This window comes from Neurospora crassa, linkage group VI (assembly GCF_000182925.2).
Source record: "Neurospora crassa OR74A linkage group VI, whole genome shotgun sequence".
Lineage (NCBI taxonomy): Eukaryota > Fungi > Ascomycota > Sordariomycetes > Sordariales > Sordariaceae > Neurospora > Neurospora crassa.
The window spans coordinates 459,391-476,697 of NC_026506.1; the positions used below are offsets into that span (position 1 = coordinate 459,391).

The 17,307-nt window shown below is 50.9% G+C and overlaps 6 protein-coding genes across 6 annotated transcripts; 3 read left to right on the forward strand and 3 right to left on the reverse strand.

Moving 5' to 3' along the window:
- Positions 1–1,731: 1,731 nt before the first annotated feature.
- On the forward strand, positions 1,732–2,358 carry NCU04707 (hypothetical protein; the record flags this gene model as incomplete). The annotated part of the gene is made up of 1 exon (XM_955145.1): positions 1,732–2,358. One exon carries the CDS (start codon positions 1,732–1,734, stop codon positions 2,356–2,358), a length of 627 nt encoding a protein of 208 aa, XP_960238.1.
- Positions 2,359–3,799: 1,441 nt separating this feature from the next.
- NCU04708 (hypothetical protein) lies at positions 3,800–5,107 on the reverse strand (the record flags this gene model as incomplete). Its single annotated transcript, XM_955146.2, has 1 exon — positions 3,800–5,107. The coding sequence occupies one exon, from the start codon at positions 5,105–5,107 to the stop codon at positions 4,118–4,120; it is 990 nt and encodes a 329-aa protein (XP_960239.1). The 3' UTR covers positions 3,800–4,117.
- A 1,077-nt stretch (positions 5,108–6,184) lies between these two features.
- NCU12077 (hypothetical protein) lies at positions 6,185–6,974 on the reverse strand. Its single transcript, XM_011396736.1, has one exon. The coding sequence runs from the start codon at positions 6,953–6,955 to the stop codon at positions 6,323–6,325; it is 633 nt and encodes a 210-aa protein (XP_011395038.1). The 5' UTR covers positions 6,956–6,974; the 3' UTR covers positions 6,185–6,322.
- A 995-nt stretch (positions 6,975–7,969) lies between these two features.
- NCU12078 (hypothetical protein) lies at positions 7,970–8,293 on the reverse strand (the record flags this gene model as incomplete). Its single annotated transcript, XM_011396737.1, has 1 exon — positions 7,970–8,293. The coding sequence occupies one exon, from the start codon at positions 8,291–8,293 to the stop codon at positions 7,970–7,972; it is 324 nt and encodes a 107-aa protein (XP_011395039.1).
- A 59-nt stretch (positions 8,294–8,352) lies between these two features.
- Positions 8,353–8,872, forward strand: NCU04709 (hypothetical protein; the record flags this gene model as incomplete). Its single annotated transcript, XM_955147.3, has 2 exons — positions 8,353–8,505; positions 8,597–8,872. 2 exons carry the CDS (start codon positions 8,353–8,355, stop codon positions 8,870–8,872), a joined length of 429 nt encoding a protein of 142 aa, XP_960240.3.
- A 5,693-nt stretch (positions 8,873–14,565) lies between these two features.
- Positions 14,566–17,268, forward strand: NCU04710 (hypothetical protein). Its single transcript, XM_955148.2, has 5 exons — positions 14,566–14,636; positions 14,718–15,448; positions 15,511–16,132; positions 16,215–16,381; positions 16,451–17,268. The coding sequence occupies exons 2-3, from the start codon at positions 14,888–14,890 to the stop codon at positions 15,649–15,651; spliced, it is 702 nt and encodes a 233-aa protein (XP_960241.2). The 5' UTR covers positions 14,566–14,636; positions 14,718–14,887; the 3' UTR covers positions 15,652–16,132; positions 16,215–16,381; positions 16,451–17,268.
- Positions 17,269–17,307: the final 39 nt, after the last annotated feature.

Here is a 17,307-nt window from a genome sequence, read left to right on the forward strand (position 1 = left end):
CGTCATCACAAAGTGCCAGGGCATCGTCCATCCTCCCATCAGCCACGTGTTGATGAACGCATATCACCAACACTACACTACCTAGGTACCAAGAATTCCAGCTAAACATAAGAAGCTAGACAGAACCCAAGACACTCGACCTGAATACCTTCTATACCTCATCCAACCCATACGACGTTGTTCTTTTGTCTCCTGTCCAGATGAAAGCCCAGATGGACAACGGAGCAAACCATCCGAAGTGAACCGGAAACCCACGCAATCCCGGGCATGCAAGCTGGTTCAGTCAACGGCTTTTTCAGTTCACACCACTTTGTCAGCGTCGAGAAAGCACTGTTCCTTCCATTCCTTCCCCAAGAATCATGTTCTGGCCATGTCGTCGGAGGTGATCTTTTGCGTCGTACCCGAGATGGTATCAAAGTTTGTTAAGAGTTGTTCATCGTCCTTAAGGAGGAAGGAGCAGACGAATTCGATGAGTAGGTACGATCAAAAGTGCGTTCGTCCGCGGTGTTTGTCGTCGTTCCTTTCTTGCTCTCTAGTTACCATCGCGACTGTGAAGAGTAGGAAGAGCAAACGACAACAATGGCAGAACCGACCAACGACGACGCTCTGAATAGTAGGTACCTCCGATAAATTCGTCGATGAACTAAGTACCCAACTCTGAGCCCTCGTCAATGTCGCGTCCACCGGAAAGTGGATCAATCCGCGTTTTCAACAGCTCCTCCCGTTCCTCGCCATTATCACCGGTCTCCTCGCAAGCCTCGAGTTCTCCTTCTGCCCCAGCCTCGAGTTCTCCTTCTGCTCCAGCCTCGAGTTCTCCTTCTGCCCCAGCCTCGAAGACATTTTCGGGTCTTTCGTTCCTGGCTCATCTAAGCTTGGCTAAAGAACTAGCCAAATGAGATATCTACAACAGATTTGGACTACGGCAAAGAAAAGGTAATGTCGTTGTCTAGTCATTAGGATTGAATTCCAATTTCAAGATATTGCAAAGTGCAAATGCTTCCAATGAATACCTGGCTTCTTCCAAGTGGTAGCTTTTGTACCCGTTTTCTCTGTGAAGCTGTGAAAGTTCCTCTCATTTCCCCTTTTCTGCACTGCTGCTTTTCCTCTTCTTCGGACAAAACTGCTCATGTCTGGCAAGTGAAGTCTGAAGGACAAGATGAAATATTGTGGGATCTTTGGACTTCAAGCAGCATTCCTCAGTTGAATTTGGACGTGCTGTGGGCTCGTTGCCGGAGGGGTTGCCGGGCAAGGCTGGAATTGCCATGTCCCACACGCGGAAACCGCCCCACGGCGGGACACTTGAAAACACCATTCACTTGTGTCTACAGCCTGACCGCCTGCGATCTTTTTGTTGCCACGGTGGTCTTGGACTCCAAGCCCTAAGAGCTGCCCACGGAAATTTACTTTCCAGCCCGCTTTCTCTCGTCTTCTCTTGCCCATCGCAATCCACACTCGACATTGAAGTTTTCCCGCTAAAACAACACATTCACAAGCAGTCAGCCTACCAAGCTCTTCGAATTTCAACGGCAACCCTTCTACTTCGCCACTGCTCATTTGAAGTCGACCAGCATCTGTCACTACATCCCAGGCTTTTTTTTGCTCTTGAGTTTTGACGTTCTTCTGCCTCCGCAACAACCCATACTTTCTTCCAAAACAAAAGTATGATTACCCACCTTCTCATTTGGTTACTTCTATATATCTGACAAGTGTCAGCATCCCTTCCTGATCATCATGCCCTACCAACCTACCACCAACGTCGCTTTAGCCCGTGAAAGACAGCGCAGTTCAAACGAGATCCCCGATCACGCCTCCTCCCCAGCTGGACAGCTCCCTGGTGATTCCACCACACTGGTCTCAAAAACTAGCGTCGGCGACCCTGAGCTCCCAAACACTCGGAAACAACAGACCCCTGATCGCGACAACGAGCTCGAGAACACACAGATACCTCTGAACAGCGCAAGTTACGACGCTGACGACGAACATGTGTCAAACCCTCCTGATTCGTCAAGCCCACCCTTCACTGCAGAAGACGTCGACCAGGATACGGACGTACAAGAGCCTATCGGTAACGAAGCCGACGTCCCCCCGCCCACCGAGGAGACTCTTCGCATCCAGGCAGTTACCTGGATGGAGGCAGTCTATCACGATGCACCCAACGGAACGGCGATCGCTCCTCCAACTTGGTATGCGCCTTCCCACAGTACCCCTTCCCGCCCCCGGGTGTGGATCAAGGACTTTTTCACGGGACATGTCCGTCCCCGTAGGCTGGTTAATGACCGCCTTGCGGAGATGTCTCTCGTGGAAAGGGAGAGGTGGGAGAACCGCCAGAGGAGGATTAGGGGCGAGCCAGCGGAGTGAACTAGCTGGGTTATGTGCTCCATAGGCGTAAAGGAGAGCCAGAGAGGTATGAGAGATGGGATACGAAATGCGGCGGGGCCAGTGGGTTCAGTACACGTACCTAGTCCGGTGATGACACCCTCAATCAGCCTTGCGAGTTCCAATTAAGCGTTGAAGGAGTATGACATCAAAAGTGTTTTCTCTACCTTTTTCTTTTCCCGTATTGAGCGTGTATCTTTTTTTTCTTTTTCGTTTTTTTCAATAAAGAAAAATGTAGCCACGACACCAAGTGATTGTAAGAACCTTCGGAAGTAATCTCCAGCTTCTTGATGCCCGCCTAGCGGACGTAGTCAGCCCTTTATGTTGTTCTTGCTTACTTCCAACATTTTCTCAACTTATACTGTCTTCATTACACAACCAACCTCTTCACCGTCAAAGACAACGTACCTACCTCTATAGATTACACACCTGAATCTTCTGCGCAATCTTTAGAGGTATCTATATATCATACCATTGCAACAGAACCGTTCTACTTACCACCATGTGTAACCAGCCCCTTCCACACAACCATTCCGCCCATCCAGTCGGCACCCGCCAACCAAGCACCTCGCCCATCACCCGGCCGCTTCAAACGCCGAAGAGAGTCCATCAAACCCAAGCGATGACATACCACCTACTCCGCCTGCTTGGTAACCCTACAACCGCATCCGCCATCCAGATCTCCCAAGCATCTCGCTAGATCAAAAAGACTTTTTTCACGGGACATGTTTCCGTCCCCGTAGGCTGATTGATGGCCGGCACAAGAGGAAGAAAGTGGCTTTGGCCTACCTTTTCCATCTACTCACATGGGCCAAACGTGCCGTTTGGCCGAGTCGCAACCCCCGCATTTCCGTTTTAGTGGGTCCCTTGTCATAGGAGGAGGAGATGTTCGTGTCTCGTAGCAAGGGGAAAGAGAATATAATTGTTGAGTGAAAATTGGAAATCTGGAGCTGAGAGCGAAGAGAAGTGTACCTCTAGAGGTAGGAACTAGGATGGAAAGAAGAAGAAGAAGATTTGTGTCGTTTCCGGGGATTGATCTAAGGCTGGAGGAGTTGAGGTTCGCTGTTACCTCTACATGGAATGGACGAAGTCTACAGGGGAGATGACAACAACTCAGCACGTGTTGGCGATACCCTCGTGCTTAATGTCTCTGGATATTTGTCAAAAAAAGAATTGGGCACGGGTTTGGTTCAAGTTGTATCTGTGGTAGGTAGGTGGTAGGGGTAGGAAGCGAAGAAAGGTTGATGTCTGGTTACCGTGAGCCAAGCGAGACATTTTGAACTTCGAGTTATATGCTGTGGACAGTGGAAAGTAGTGGCGGAAGGGCTACACACAGGAGTCATTCACGGAGATGAAGTATTGGGTTTGAGTATGTTTATGAGAAGTGGCAACGATGCATGTATCAATATGACAGACAATAGACGGTGTAGACTAGTGGATTGGGGGCTCTACCATGGCAATATGGCACAGAAAACTTCCATGTCACGTTCGTCTCATCTCTGGAGATGTCTGAAGAGATGAACCGTTCTATGCATGTGGATGCGAGGCCTTGTTGTGTGAACGTATCTCGATTAGGTACAGGAAATTGAAGTGTGGTTTGCTTGAAGTTCGTGTACCAAGTTCCAAGCTTCCATTGTTTGTGGAGCCCAAAGATCGAGTACAGATGAATCCATCATCAGAATACCCCGTATCAGCATAGGTAGATTTGTCGACCCTCTGTCTCTGCGCCAATCTCATGGCCTTACTTTTCCTCCTTCGCCTCCTCCTTCTTTCCCTCCTCTTCCCTCGAGAAGTCATCAACTGGGTTGAGGATAAAGGCCAAGGAGGTCTTTCCCCCCTCCTTAGCAAAAGAAGCAATGGCGGGCTTCTTCTTCTCCTTTTCCGCAATGCTCTCTTTCTCCTTCTTTGCTGATGTCTTGATCTCTGTTTCCTTGGCAAATCGAACATACTTTCCCTTCAGCGAAAAATCCTCCGCTTCTCCCTCCGCTTTCTCCGAAGGTCCGCCGTCGTAGCCACTCGGGGCCGGAAACATTCTAGGCATAGGAAACCCATGCACCCATGGAACTTGGTTCCCCGCCTTCAGAGGAGGTACGCTGTATTCGTAAAAACCATGACGCTTGTGCAGATCAGATACGTCGTATACATCTACGCAAGGACGGTTCGCAGGCGCGATGTTGATAGGCCTAGGCTCAGGCATGCGAACATCCGCTGGCTGAAAATGCACATGATATGGCCTCCCCCCTAGAGGCATCCCAGGGTAGTGGTCAGGGTCGAGTTGTGTCGTAGTCCAATGGTCATGAGGGTCGAGTTCATGCTGATGTGGAGCTTCGGGTGGAGGAGATACACGGCCGAATCTTGGAGGTATACGGCCGCCCTTGCAAAGCGCGGGGTACGGTTTGTAATACGCGGGTGCCTTTGAATGGTAAGTACGCCTCGGTCCTCGCGCGGGGTGAGGAGAAATACACGCGGGGTCCCATCCGAAAGGAAGGCGGTAGTCGGTAGAGGCTTCCGATGAGGATGTCTTGTCGCTGGATTCATTGGGTTTGCTGCAAATAGCGTCGGGCTTGACAGGGCTGTTGGGAACAGGCTGCGTTGGGCGTTCCGTCTGCTTGGCTTTGTCAGCCATGGTTGTGGTAGAGTAGTCTTGCGTCATGGTGTCTCTGATTTGTGGAATGGAATTTGGCTTGTTTCCGTTCGTGTCGATTGCCATGTGATCGGTTGTCTTTTGCATCTTGTCTGAAAAAAAAAAAAAAAGTGCGATGGAAGGAAATTTGGAGGAAAAAAGTTTGGTGAGTGTTTGTCCTTTTATAACCTTGAAAGTTCCAAGGAAAGGGGGGCAATGACACGCTTGATGCTTCTCCGAAAAGTTTTGTATGCCCGACGTCCAAGTTCCTCGGCTTGTACTTGATAGGTGTCCGGAAAAAAAAAGTTGAACCCTCAACCGCAGGAATTGCTACCTGTAACGACTGCAGCATCAAGTTTGCGCGAGTTTATCCGACATTGTGCGTGCATATATGCCACAAAAAACCGGTACAGATAACGGACGACGCGAAACAGTCAGGCTCGGGAATATCTGAGAGGTTTTTAGGAGCTTAATGAACTCGATGGGCCGGGCGTGCATCGGACCGCAGAACATGGATGTTGCGCCTTCCCACTTGACAGAACATGAGATGCTTGTTGGTATGAGATTTGAGCTTGAATCATCAAGCCTGCCGCAGGTCGAGCTATTCACGTGTTACATTTTGTGTATCACAACTCTACCGAGGAGAAATGTACGAGTGTCCGAGTAGCAGTTTTGGGTCGGGCAGGCGACGACTGGAGTGGGACACAACTTGACTATTGACGGGAGTTTCTGACTTGTAGGGTAATTTGGCCTCCTAGTTTTTCTGCTGAATGTCTACCTACCTACTGCTTGCCACCAATCAACTACGAAAATATCCAACGCTTGGTGACTACTATACTACCTGTTCTTTGTTGAAGAGGTAAGGATCGTAAGGGGCTTTGTTTTCACGATCCTCGGTACCTAGTCCCATGCATGGTACCAGGGTGTTACCCAACTAACAGGGGCCCTGCACAGTTGGCCAGCGCAGCGTTAAGCAACCATCTCAGTCATTTCTTTTTCGCAGTCTCTGTGCAATTCCGTGTATTCTACAGCAAAAGTCGTGTCTTTTGTTGGATCCGTAAAGGTACCTCTACACGATTAGGTATATTTTACTTCCCCTTTTGTTCTCCATATTCCGTCGGTTTTACTCATCCTACCCACGACCGAAATACATGTTTACCTGTAAGTCTCGTCCTGCCTTTCATCTTTTCGTCGTATTTCTTCGATATCGTCCCGACGGGCATCAAACTGCTACAGCCTGAGTTTGGATCTCTTCCACTTGACTTGCAACGGCGGCTAGCGATCCTTCCTGCTCGTCGCTACTCGTGCAGTGTCAGAACATCATCATCTGGTATGTTCGATATAACATGCGTCCTCCTTCATCTCGTTTGATCTTTTATCCGTGGCTGTGTGCTGTTTTGTCGGCATCCGGGTAGTACCGGCGCCATCGCTACCGTTGGTAGTGCCGTTGTCAATAAGTCCGTCCAGCTGCTCTACCATATCCCCATCCTTCTCCGTAACATCATCCAAGTCCATTCCTTCTTCTGCCGTTTGGTCGACGCCGCCGAAACAATGGCGTGCATGTTGGTGTCGTCGGCAGTGCACGCGACATCTGTGTCGTCTTTTGCGGGGAGGAAGATAATCCGGCAAGTAACGAAGCCATACCACGGTTAGTAGTACTGAGTAAGTATCATAACAAGCCGGCCGAGCTGTACTCGGAGTTGCGGGCCCTGGAATGTTCACTGAAGCGTCCGGGTGGATGGTAGGCGACACTGCCGTTTGGCGAGTCTCGTCCTTGGAGGCGATGGTTACGTTTCTATCGGCTTCACTTGGTTTTGGAGGGGGCTCCGTTGGACAGGCATGGTGAGAAAAACATTCGTTGTCGCTTTGGTCCATGCTGGGCAGAGCTGGCGGGATGGGTATGGTGGTTGATGGTTGTAGTTGTGCCATTAAGAAGCACATATTGTGTTGGTTCATTGTTGTGATTTTGTTGGCTATGGTGATGGTAAAAGTGATGAGAGATAGAAGATTGGATTTGGATTGTGTGAACAAGACATAATGTGTCTAAACCTTAAATACCTCTACCTAATAAAACAGTTCGTTGCTTGGGGAAAGAGACAGGAAATCTGACCTCTACCCCTCAACAGATGAGTTGGGAATTGGTTTGAATTGCAGCCACAACTACCTCTAGTTACTTGGCAGACCCCCAGATTTTCTTGATTGAAGTGCATCTCCTCATCATGTCTACATATGCGCCCCGCGTCCGCAGGGAACCCCTCATCACAACGGTCAACTCAAGAAAAGAAGAACAAGAGATGAAGCGGTCATTGGGCGTTCAACGCTCTTCCAACTGATGAGTTCAAGACGATCATAATTTAAGGAAAAATCTAGGTCTAGAGGTATCTTCAGTTCGCGGGTGCTAAATTCTTCTTTTCCATTCCGGTCCATTCGTCGCCCACCGCCCAGCCAACTTGCCAACAAAGATAACATGAACTGCAGCTGGCAAGAAGTATTTGATTCGTGGCCCTGCATGAATCTGATTGCGGACACATCGCCCGGAACATAATTGATGCAGCGCCTCTCCGTCCCGTCTTCCTTCCGTTCGGCACTGAATGACACTCCGCCCTTGCTTGACCCCACGACCACCGTCCTCTCCAGCTTCGAGTCCCCAGAGTCGGCATTGGAGTTCCATCGAGTCTTGCGTGCTAAATTCGATCTAACCTGCCGCTATAGGTTCCTTTTACAAACCCTAAGCCACTGCCCAGACTGTTGCACCCCTTCCATCCGCTCTTCAAACTCTGTGACCTCCTCCTCCAGTCCCCTCCAGTAGTCGCCTCCCTCCCCATCCCCCCTCCGCATACCCCCTCACCGTCCTCACCAACCGCGGCGTATCCTCATTCATCAACACCCACAACCGCCACACCGCCTCGCGCAACATCCGCTGTTCGTTCCGCGTGTGCCACGCAACCCATCACAGCCTTGCCTCTTCCGTCAGCGGCACGACGTTCCAGAGGAGATGGGAATTAACTTGCCGCTATCTGGTGTCGTGGATGTGTTGGACGCGGACAACCACAGCGTGGGCTTGGAGGATGTGGTGTAGGTGGCGGAGCCAAGTGGTGATGAGGTGGTGGAAGAGGGGGTCTTGAGCGGGGAGAGGGTGCTGGTGGCACTGGGGGTGATTGAGGTTGTGGTCGAGGTTGGGGGTGAGGAAGTGGTTGGGATGAGGGTGATGGTTGTGCTGGGGGCGGTGATGGTTGTGTTGCTGGGGGTGGTGTTGGGGTTGCTGATGGTGATGGTTTTTAACCGGGGATCCATCTCCGGATGTGGCGAGCGAAGGGGGTGATGTTTCTCGCGTCTCAGCGCTGTTGTTCGAGATGGATTTGAAGTTGGTGAACCCCGGTGTTGTGGCTACCGATGAGGTGAAGGAGGAGGAGGAGCGGGAGGAGGAGGATGCAAAGGAGTTTGGTGGCACGTTGTGGGAATTCGCAGCCAAAGAAACCCATCTCAATCCATACTCTCCTTCCCCTGTTGGTGAAGTACCCATGATTCGCCTGTGCGAATGCGCTGCAGGCCTGTATGACCTGTTCCGTTCTGGGCTCATGCTTCGTCGTGCGGTAGTGGTACCACGTGCACTCCATTCGGTCAAAGATGGCCAGCGAAAAGTGTTCTTCGTGGCAGATCGGGATGCACCACTATCTTGTCAGCGACAGAAAAGCTTCTTCCGCTGGGCCAACACCCATCAGGGACGGATTTCCTGTGGCATCTCCAATTACGACTTGGGCAGTTCCGGTACCAGGCATCGGCCTCCTCTTCACTGATGTCTGTGTTGCCGCTGGTTCCGTTGCTGGTGGTGGCGTCTACAGCGGTGCTGGCCTTGTTCGATGCCATGTTTGAGGTTTGCTTGGTCAGGTTCTCACTGGTCCACAAGCGGTATGCTTTTGTGTGATGGTTTCCATCACTTAGACTTAGTACCCCTGGACTTGGTCCCCTGGTTCCTCAGAGGCGCGTTGTGACATGGCGTTGGACATGACGGGGGAATTTTCTGCGGGTCGGTAGAAAGTTTTTCTTGACCGTGGAGGATGTAAGCGGAGATGATGTCTTGGTGATGTCCGCTTCTTGTGGAAAGTAAGAAGTGATGGAATTCCTTGGGTTCGTTGGTGAATTTGTTGTTCGTGGTAAACACAGAATGGACTGGAGATGAACTTCTGATGTTAGACCTTGTCTGGCGAGAAAAGAACTGAAGTGGAAAGCAATTGGGGAAGAGATCCCCGACACTCTATTATGTCCCCTAGGCGTAGTTTCCTGCTCGACGCCTTCCTGGAAAATTGGTAGTCCTCGGCCATCCTAAATATCTGGTAGTTGCAGGCCGAAAGAGGCCATGATCAATATGACCGGCAGCTTTCAGAAACGATTCGGGCTTTCCTGTCGCGCACGAATATCTTCGGACATATTTGGACTTGCATTGAGTATATGGACTTGCATTGAGTATATGTGCCGTGCTTGAACCTTATGGTTACCACGTACATATTAAGTATGATGTCCGTCTGCTCAATCATAAAATTCCTTTTCATGCCTTCTATGCACGTAACTGCTCCGGGAAAAAAATTGATGTCACGAGTTTCTTTGGTTTGGAAGGCGCTGTGATCGAGCTCAGTATCAGAACGATTGAGGTACGCCTGTCTCCTTCTCCTTCCCCCTTTTTCCCTCTTTCGACTGCTGTTGTTCTTGCCTGATTGCTTTTCCTGCAACACCGCAAGCATTGTTGTATCGAGCCGTCGAGTCGTCTTGCCGGCCCCAGACTCCTGCTCAGATTTCGAACCACAGGTAATGATGTGCTCGCTTACTATTCTGCTCCATCTCTACTTCCCCATCTCTGCAACATCTTCCAACACAACAGTGATAGTCAGCAAGACGTCAAACCCAACAGTCCCTTGGATTCCAGCTGCCATACTTTGGTGCCTTATGAGCATCATCCGATTTTGGGTAAGGTTCGAATCATGCATCTGGACTTCATTGCACGGCGATATTTCGATATCCGATTTCCCCAAAGCAAACAACAAAACTCGACGGTACAACTCACAATGTCTGGCAAATAGCGCACACATATATGCACACAGCAACATCCATGCATCAATACCTATTCACGATAATGAGTCCGAGACGATGTCGTGCCTTTGGCGCCGAAGGATGCACGGTTGGTCCGAGCCTGACTTTTGACTTAAACTCCCGAAGACCCCCGGAATTCCAATGTGTTTGCCTCAGTCTGTCTGCCTGTATGCTGCCCGTCAAGTGCCCCTTCTGTTAGCGTGAAGTTCCCAGACAAAATTGAAAATATCCATGATATTTCGACGACTATGGTACGACGACAAAATATTGCACCAGCGTTCCATGAATTCTGGAAATCTGTCACTTGAGAAATTTCCATCCCGTTTCCCTTTTCGCATCAAATTTCTCATCTCATTATTATTTGAGTATAGCTTCAGCCCAGCCCGACGATTGTCTTTTTCTGATGGACAGTTTCCCTGTTGATCGGACAATCTTTCGTTTCTCTTGGTCCTAACACCGTCGCTTCCGCATAGGACGGCGGTTGCGAACCATCGGCATGTTTGCTCATGCTTTGAGCGTCACTTTTCCCAGCTGGAGGTGTCAAACCAGCACTGCAAACAGCTGTGCACAGTTTCATGCAGACAGAATTGTCTACATTGCGTGATGAGCCTGGCGAACTCTAGGAGCCTCGTGCCCTGCCCTTCCCTACGATTTCTTCCGTTTCCAGAGGTCGCCTGCCTGTTGCTGCCAGTTGGAGTCACCCAGGCACTCTCGTGGAAGCTCAACACCGGGGCGATAGCAGGCTTACGGAAACCGAAACGGAGCATCCCCGAACGCGACAGAACGGTCAGGACAGTAACGGATCGAAAAGGAAACCCCTGAAGAGTTCAAGAAAAGCTGAAAAGGCAAGCAAGGTGGATGGAACAGAATCGGAAGCAGAGGGAGAATGAAACTCCAGACGAGAAGAAGAAGGAAAGGCTGGAAATGCGGTAAATATACCACAATATAGGCCCTTTTCGCTGCACTGCATTGATGTTGTTGATACTTCCAATCCAATTAAGTTGTCATATGCTTCGACGACCGCGTTGGTTTCACCTTGTATTCTCTTCGTTTCCTTCCAGCTTGTTCAACAGCTTGCGGATGGCTTCACGGAGAGTGAGCACGTTGTTGGATGACATCTTCGGGTTGAGGGTGAGGAGTGAATGATATTTAATAGAATCCTTTGGTCAGTACGTATTGAGTGTATTTGTTGGCAGAGAAAGAAAAGTCAGGAAATGGGCAGGGACGAACGGATACACGGACAGCATCCGGCGGACAGCGTCGGCTAAGCTCTCAGGGGTACCTCTAGGGTTAAGGGTTATAATGAACGTTTGGAAACTGTCGTGCATTACGAGAGGGAAGTCGAACATGCGGCGGCTGCTTGTGCCGTTGTAGGCGCTGTAGAGCCCAACAGTCCAACTGAGGGAAACCAAAGAAGGATTTTGTGGGTTGATACCAAGGTTGACCGCTTGGAAGACGGTCAGCACTTTGCGGACATGCTCGACGTGTTCTTCTGCTGTTTTACTGAAAATGATGACGTCGTCAATGTAAGCGCGGCAGAAATGCCTGTACTTGCTCAGACGTTTGTTTGTCCACGAATCGCTGAGCGTAGGATGGCGAAGTTTTGAAGCCCATCAAAGCAACCAGGCTGACTTCCAGTCCTTGATGCATGAACCAGCGTGGCACGGGAAACCCCATGTTGGTCGCCTTTGAGAACCCTTGGAGTGGCGCCTGGCATCGTCGATAATGAGAGGATGAGAGTCAATGGTATAGGAAGTTAATAGATCTACTCTTTGTTCAATTAGGTCATTCGTCACAATAGGAAGGTCGATGCTATGAGGACAAACACATGATAGCTTCAAAGCTCGCACAATCCTGAGATTAATACCGTCACATGTACCCAGCCAAGTGGAAGATGATCGGGAGGATCATTATTTTGAAGGGGGGCATTGTGAAGCGATGAACCACGCCGGTCGGGATGACTGACAGGCGCGCGGGCACATTCTTAGCATACCAGACAGTATCGGAGCAAGAAGCTCGCTTATCGAGCTGCCCGCTGAAAAAGAATTCCCCAGAACAACAACAATAACATCACAGATCATCCTGATTCTTCTTGGTCACACATCTTATAGCGGTGGTCCGGTCGTGACCTTTGGCGCCGGAGGTGGTCACACGATGGATTGGTCTATCGTATGCAGTCATGTTGTAATGTGGCGTATTCAATCCATTGTAGGTGGTTGATCCAGGCGGGATTCTGATGATGTGAGTGGCAGGGATCTAATACATCAGATATGATTTCGATCGGACAATCACAGGGCGACGGCATCGTGGATTGGATACGCCAAAAGATATAGTGTTGTGGCGGGTACTACGAGTAACTTCACATTAGAACTGAGTTGAAGAGAAGTGGAAGTGAAGGAGAGAAACACCGAGTCTTGACGGTTCTCAATAAACTCTCGGCGAGGCATGATGTGGATGATCAAGAGAAAGAAAAATGTCAAACCGATCTGGGAATCGGGAGTCCAGCTGCTATAGCCGGCTCCCATCATCCTGACCAACCGCAACTGATCCAATAAACCCATCCCCCTTGACGACTTAGGTTGGAGAGGCTTATTTCCAATCTGTTTTCTGGATGCTGCTTCCAGTTCGCGGGAATAAGCACCGAGTTCAAGGTTGGAGTTGGCTGTTCAAGCAAACTAACGGTTTCTCACCGTGAGTAGGTACTGAGACCATACGCTACAACGCACCTTCCAGCATCCAACTTTCTCACTGGACATGCCCGGTGGCGGAAAGCCCTTGTTCTATGCAGCAGGAAGCTGGCCTGGCAGGACGGCACCCACTATCTTAGACCGTCGGGTGGCTCTCATCCAATACAGTGATGATCGTGGCAGCAACATTGGAAGAAAGGAGACATGTGCTTAGAAGTATCTTTCCTTGTGAGTATCGTCCCACATCCTTCAACTGAATTCTAGCAGCCTGTTTGACCACGGCGGTTACTCCTTCTGCCTTCTCGAGACTGAGAAGCTGTGGTCACCGGGAGGCTCTTGTTGTGTGCGGCGGTTGGTCAATGGCAGGTTCTTTCGTCTCAGCCTGCCGTGTGCTTGGCCGTCTTGGACATCAGATATTTGCACCTTCATGACAGGGGGCTGACGACGGAACCCGAGGTACGGCTGCCTGGATGGGGGAGCTTGTGTCGGTGGCAAGGAAAGGAAGAGGTTTCGAATGCCCATCAGCTGATATCGTCGCGTGGCGGGGGAGCAATTCCGGAATTGACATTGATACTCGGCTGTCGCGAGAGGCAGGTTCGGTTGTTGTTGTTGTTGTTGTTAGCAAGGGCAAGTTCAAACGAGCAAGGTTCTTTCTGCCTGTTGCCTTGGGGACCTCTGATGTCGGCACCGACGGAACCCCCCATCCGGCAGTCACGCATCGCAGTCGGTCCCGTCGTGTCTGTTGAAAGAGAAAGAAGTTGAAAGAGAAAGAAGGGACGAGTCCTGGAGTACCTAGGTGTAGACGAGACAGGAACCAAGCAGGGGCACTGAGGGGATGTGACAGGAAGTGGGGCTTGCAAGTGCAAGTGCAAGTCCCCTCAGTGCAAGAAGTGGGACTTGGACTGCCTCTTTCGTCAGTGTAATGGCATGTGATTGGCTACAGTCTGGCTCTCAAGGTACTTGGGTACTCTGGTTACCGCCTTAGGTACCGCCTTGGGTACTGCCCCGGTGACGGCGCTCGCTCAGCTTGCTCCCGTCTGCTGGCCGTGAGAGCCTTCCCGTCTGTGTTGGAGGGGCTGCTGCCTGCCCTAGAGGTACTTACTCAACTCGATCAACAACCACCACCCGTCCATGCCTTACGAACCCTCTCTTACCCGACCCTCAACATGATGCTCCTACCACGACAGCCAACATCTCGTCAAGATGCCGTCAACATGGGAAGGCGATACAAGGTGATTCAACATGGCCTCCCCGAGTGATTGTGATCTCTCGACTGGTATAAGATGCCCCAGTCCCCCTCAGTTCTCTCACTTCAGTTCTCTCTCTCGCTCGACAAACCAGCACCCTCAACATATCTTTTCCAACATCTCATCACTTGTCTTGTATCTTTCGGCATCTCGATATCTTCTTCCACCTTTTTGTCCCGTTTTCTTTCTTTTTTTGTCTTTTGCCTTTCTTGCTTGTCTCCATCAGCGAAACCCATCTCAGCTCGTGTCTTCGTCAAGCCAGCTTTGTTGGTCACGTTCAACATGAGCCCAGTGTTCCTCTCAAAAGAAATGCGTTTCCCTTTCTAGGTGAGTCGACTTGACGTCCATTCTTGACCATTTCATTCTGTGCCCGACGCTAACATGCAACGTCAGTGTAGGAGAAGTTCGAGTCAACTGTGCGGCCTTCATGCGGTACCACCAGCGTCATGCGCCTCGGCCCGGCCTCTGAGCGCAATCACCTCTTCTTCGACCTTTTCGATGGTACCAGGGGCCACCACACTGCCTTTGACAATCGGCACAGTTGCGTGGGTGACATTGAGTCACAAAAGGACGTGTACAAGTGGGACATCCTTGGTTGAAACCTCCAAGCTGGCACGTGTAAGTACCTACATTCTCTGGCTTCCAAGGATACGGACGCAAGAAACTGCAAACATGGCCACGATACTAACAGAGTGGCAGACACTGTGTCATTCCAAATTCGCCAGCAGCCCAACTTGCCCTGATCTACCAGCAGGTCAAACCTCCACAGGTCCTCATTGACCCCACCGAACCTACGGGTGCTTCTCTCCCTCTTCAAACGCGACATCCCGCCTTGGGTGATCTGGAGGCGAGACTGCCGGCGTGGCAGAATGGCATCAGTGCTCCTGATTCTCAGCAGAAACAGGCGGCGCCGCCGCAATCAGTTCAGTCCCATGCTGACCAACTGTTTCGATCGACTTGAAGCGCCGATCATAGTTTGTGGCTCTCGGCGTACAAGAGTCTCTCAATCAGGTGCGGGTCCTTGTGTTCGGCTTCTGTCCCGCCCGGGGGCACCCTCCCCGAGAGGACAAGGCAGAGTCGCTGCAGACAAGGCCCGTCGAGCCTTGTACCCCCGAATCTCCCTGAAACTACAAGAATCATTTCGGTGGGGGCTCTGTGCCCCCCAGTATCCCTTTCTTGTGGCTGTTGGTCCTGCCGGGTTTTCTCTGGTAAAAGGTTCAGGTCGCTCGAGGTCGCCCTTGTTTTTCCTCTCGCCATGTTCTCTGGGCTGGTCAATCCGGTTTCTCCAATTCTCCCCCACGGTCCTGCCCTTCAACATGAAGGTTACAAGAAGGGGACCAGGGTTGAAGAGGCCAGCCAAGAGCAGCCAGAACGGCACATCAGCCCATTCCTCCTCCTTGCGAGGAGCCGCCGGAGGTAGATCGGACCAGGTAAGCTTTCCTGTTCTCCTCCTTTACGTGTCAACCTCCACGGCTAATGCGTCGGCTCCCAGGATCACTATTGGCTACATTTGCATCACCCTGGGACCGAAACACCCACATCCGCACGTTTGCTTTCGGGGAATCGCTACATTCACGCCTCCACCTCCGCAAGAGCAGTTTGGAGGCCGGTTTGGACAAGCGCAAAGGCGTAGGGGCCGTCCTGGTTTCCTAACGGGCACCATAACGCGCTCGGAGGCATGAGTGCATTTTGTAGAACGATGGCCGCGAATACATGGCTGCTGCTTCGGCCCTACAGCCTATGATCAGACATGAGATCATTCGGACCAGAATGCAACAGAACATCCCGACCGTTATGCAGCATTATCACGACCACTTGCCCTTCTGAGATGTCAATCTCTCAGAGTGCGGTAATGTTGTCGCATAATGATCGATTTGATAGACGTGCGCGATCGATCGGGCAAGTCTAGAGGAAGGGGGAAGGCGGGTGCCCCCCGGGGTGTTTCTGCTGTCGGTGTTGCGATAATTGGAGAGATAGGAGGAGTGTGTCCAGTGATCCTCCAAGGTCGAGATCCATTTCGGCCTTAATTCCTACTCCCGAGTCACACATTTACAGCGTGGTGGGGCAGGGACCGACTAAAAGAACCTATGATAATGAGAATAGGGGGTTCCGAAGTAAGTTCAGCGCCACCTCTACATCTCTACCTTTTACCACACTCTTGGGTTCCCGTCGTTTTGCTGACATCCATGATTCCAGCCCGGACATTTGAGAGAAGATCAGGTCTCTCCACGAGCCTTTGTCAGAAGCCGCAGGGTTTGGCACTGCCAGAAATGGTCGCCTTGGCAAGATTTGATGCAGAGTCAAGCCGCAGTGAGGCTGTTTCAGTCAGAACCGAGGGCAGGGTTGAGGTAGGCAGTCACTAAGTACTACCCACACTACCCAGCACCAGTACCACAGAAGGAGCTTTGGTTAACATGGAAGTGTAACATCAGAACCGAAGTGTTGAACTTGATCGTCCCTTGCTTTGCTCCCGTCCCGGGGCACTGTCACTTTGACCTGCCGTAGGTTGCCGCTGCCATCGTCGGTTTACGGCCAGACAAACTAGGGGGAACCTTCACTTGTTAGAATCATATCCATTCTCAGGCAATCTTTTACTTTTAACACTCTTCGTTACGGGCATACATCTCTACTCGAGGATTCACGGTAACAGCTGCCAACCGAATCAAGAGCTCTCATCGACAGGACCTCCACAAGACATCAACCACAGCCAAAGGTCATCACTTGGAGGATCTACCTCCAGCTGCCAAAATGCCCATCATCAACGGCCAGAACACTGGGGATGCCTGGGATTTTGCAGACGGCTACAACTACGACCAAATCATGTTGGTCTGGGTTCGCGGTCTCTGCACTGCCTGGCTGACCGAATCCGCCATCTCCAACGGGTTTCATTCGATGTCAGCCAGTGTCGGTGATACAACCCCTTCGTCCAAGTGTGGGTTTCTGGGTTCTGCACTGCCCGTCTACGACCAAATCATGTTGGTCTGGCTGTGCTCGCGGTTTAGACCATGCGGTTGATTCTCTTCGCAATAGCCACCTTTAATATTTCATTAAACCCTCTGCTGTTTCTCATCAAGGAAACATGTTTCAAAGCAAATCCGACAACACATACACGTCGCGATGCTACACAGAGAAAGGTCCCAGCCACCCCGCGGATGGCTCGTTCACGATAAATCCTACCAACGAAGCTCGAGTTGCAACCTTGACCATGACCCTTCCCGGATTAGAACTTGCAAGCAAATGATGTTAACGCCATCCAAGCCGTGCCGGAAAGGAGAGATGTGTGAGTTCC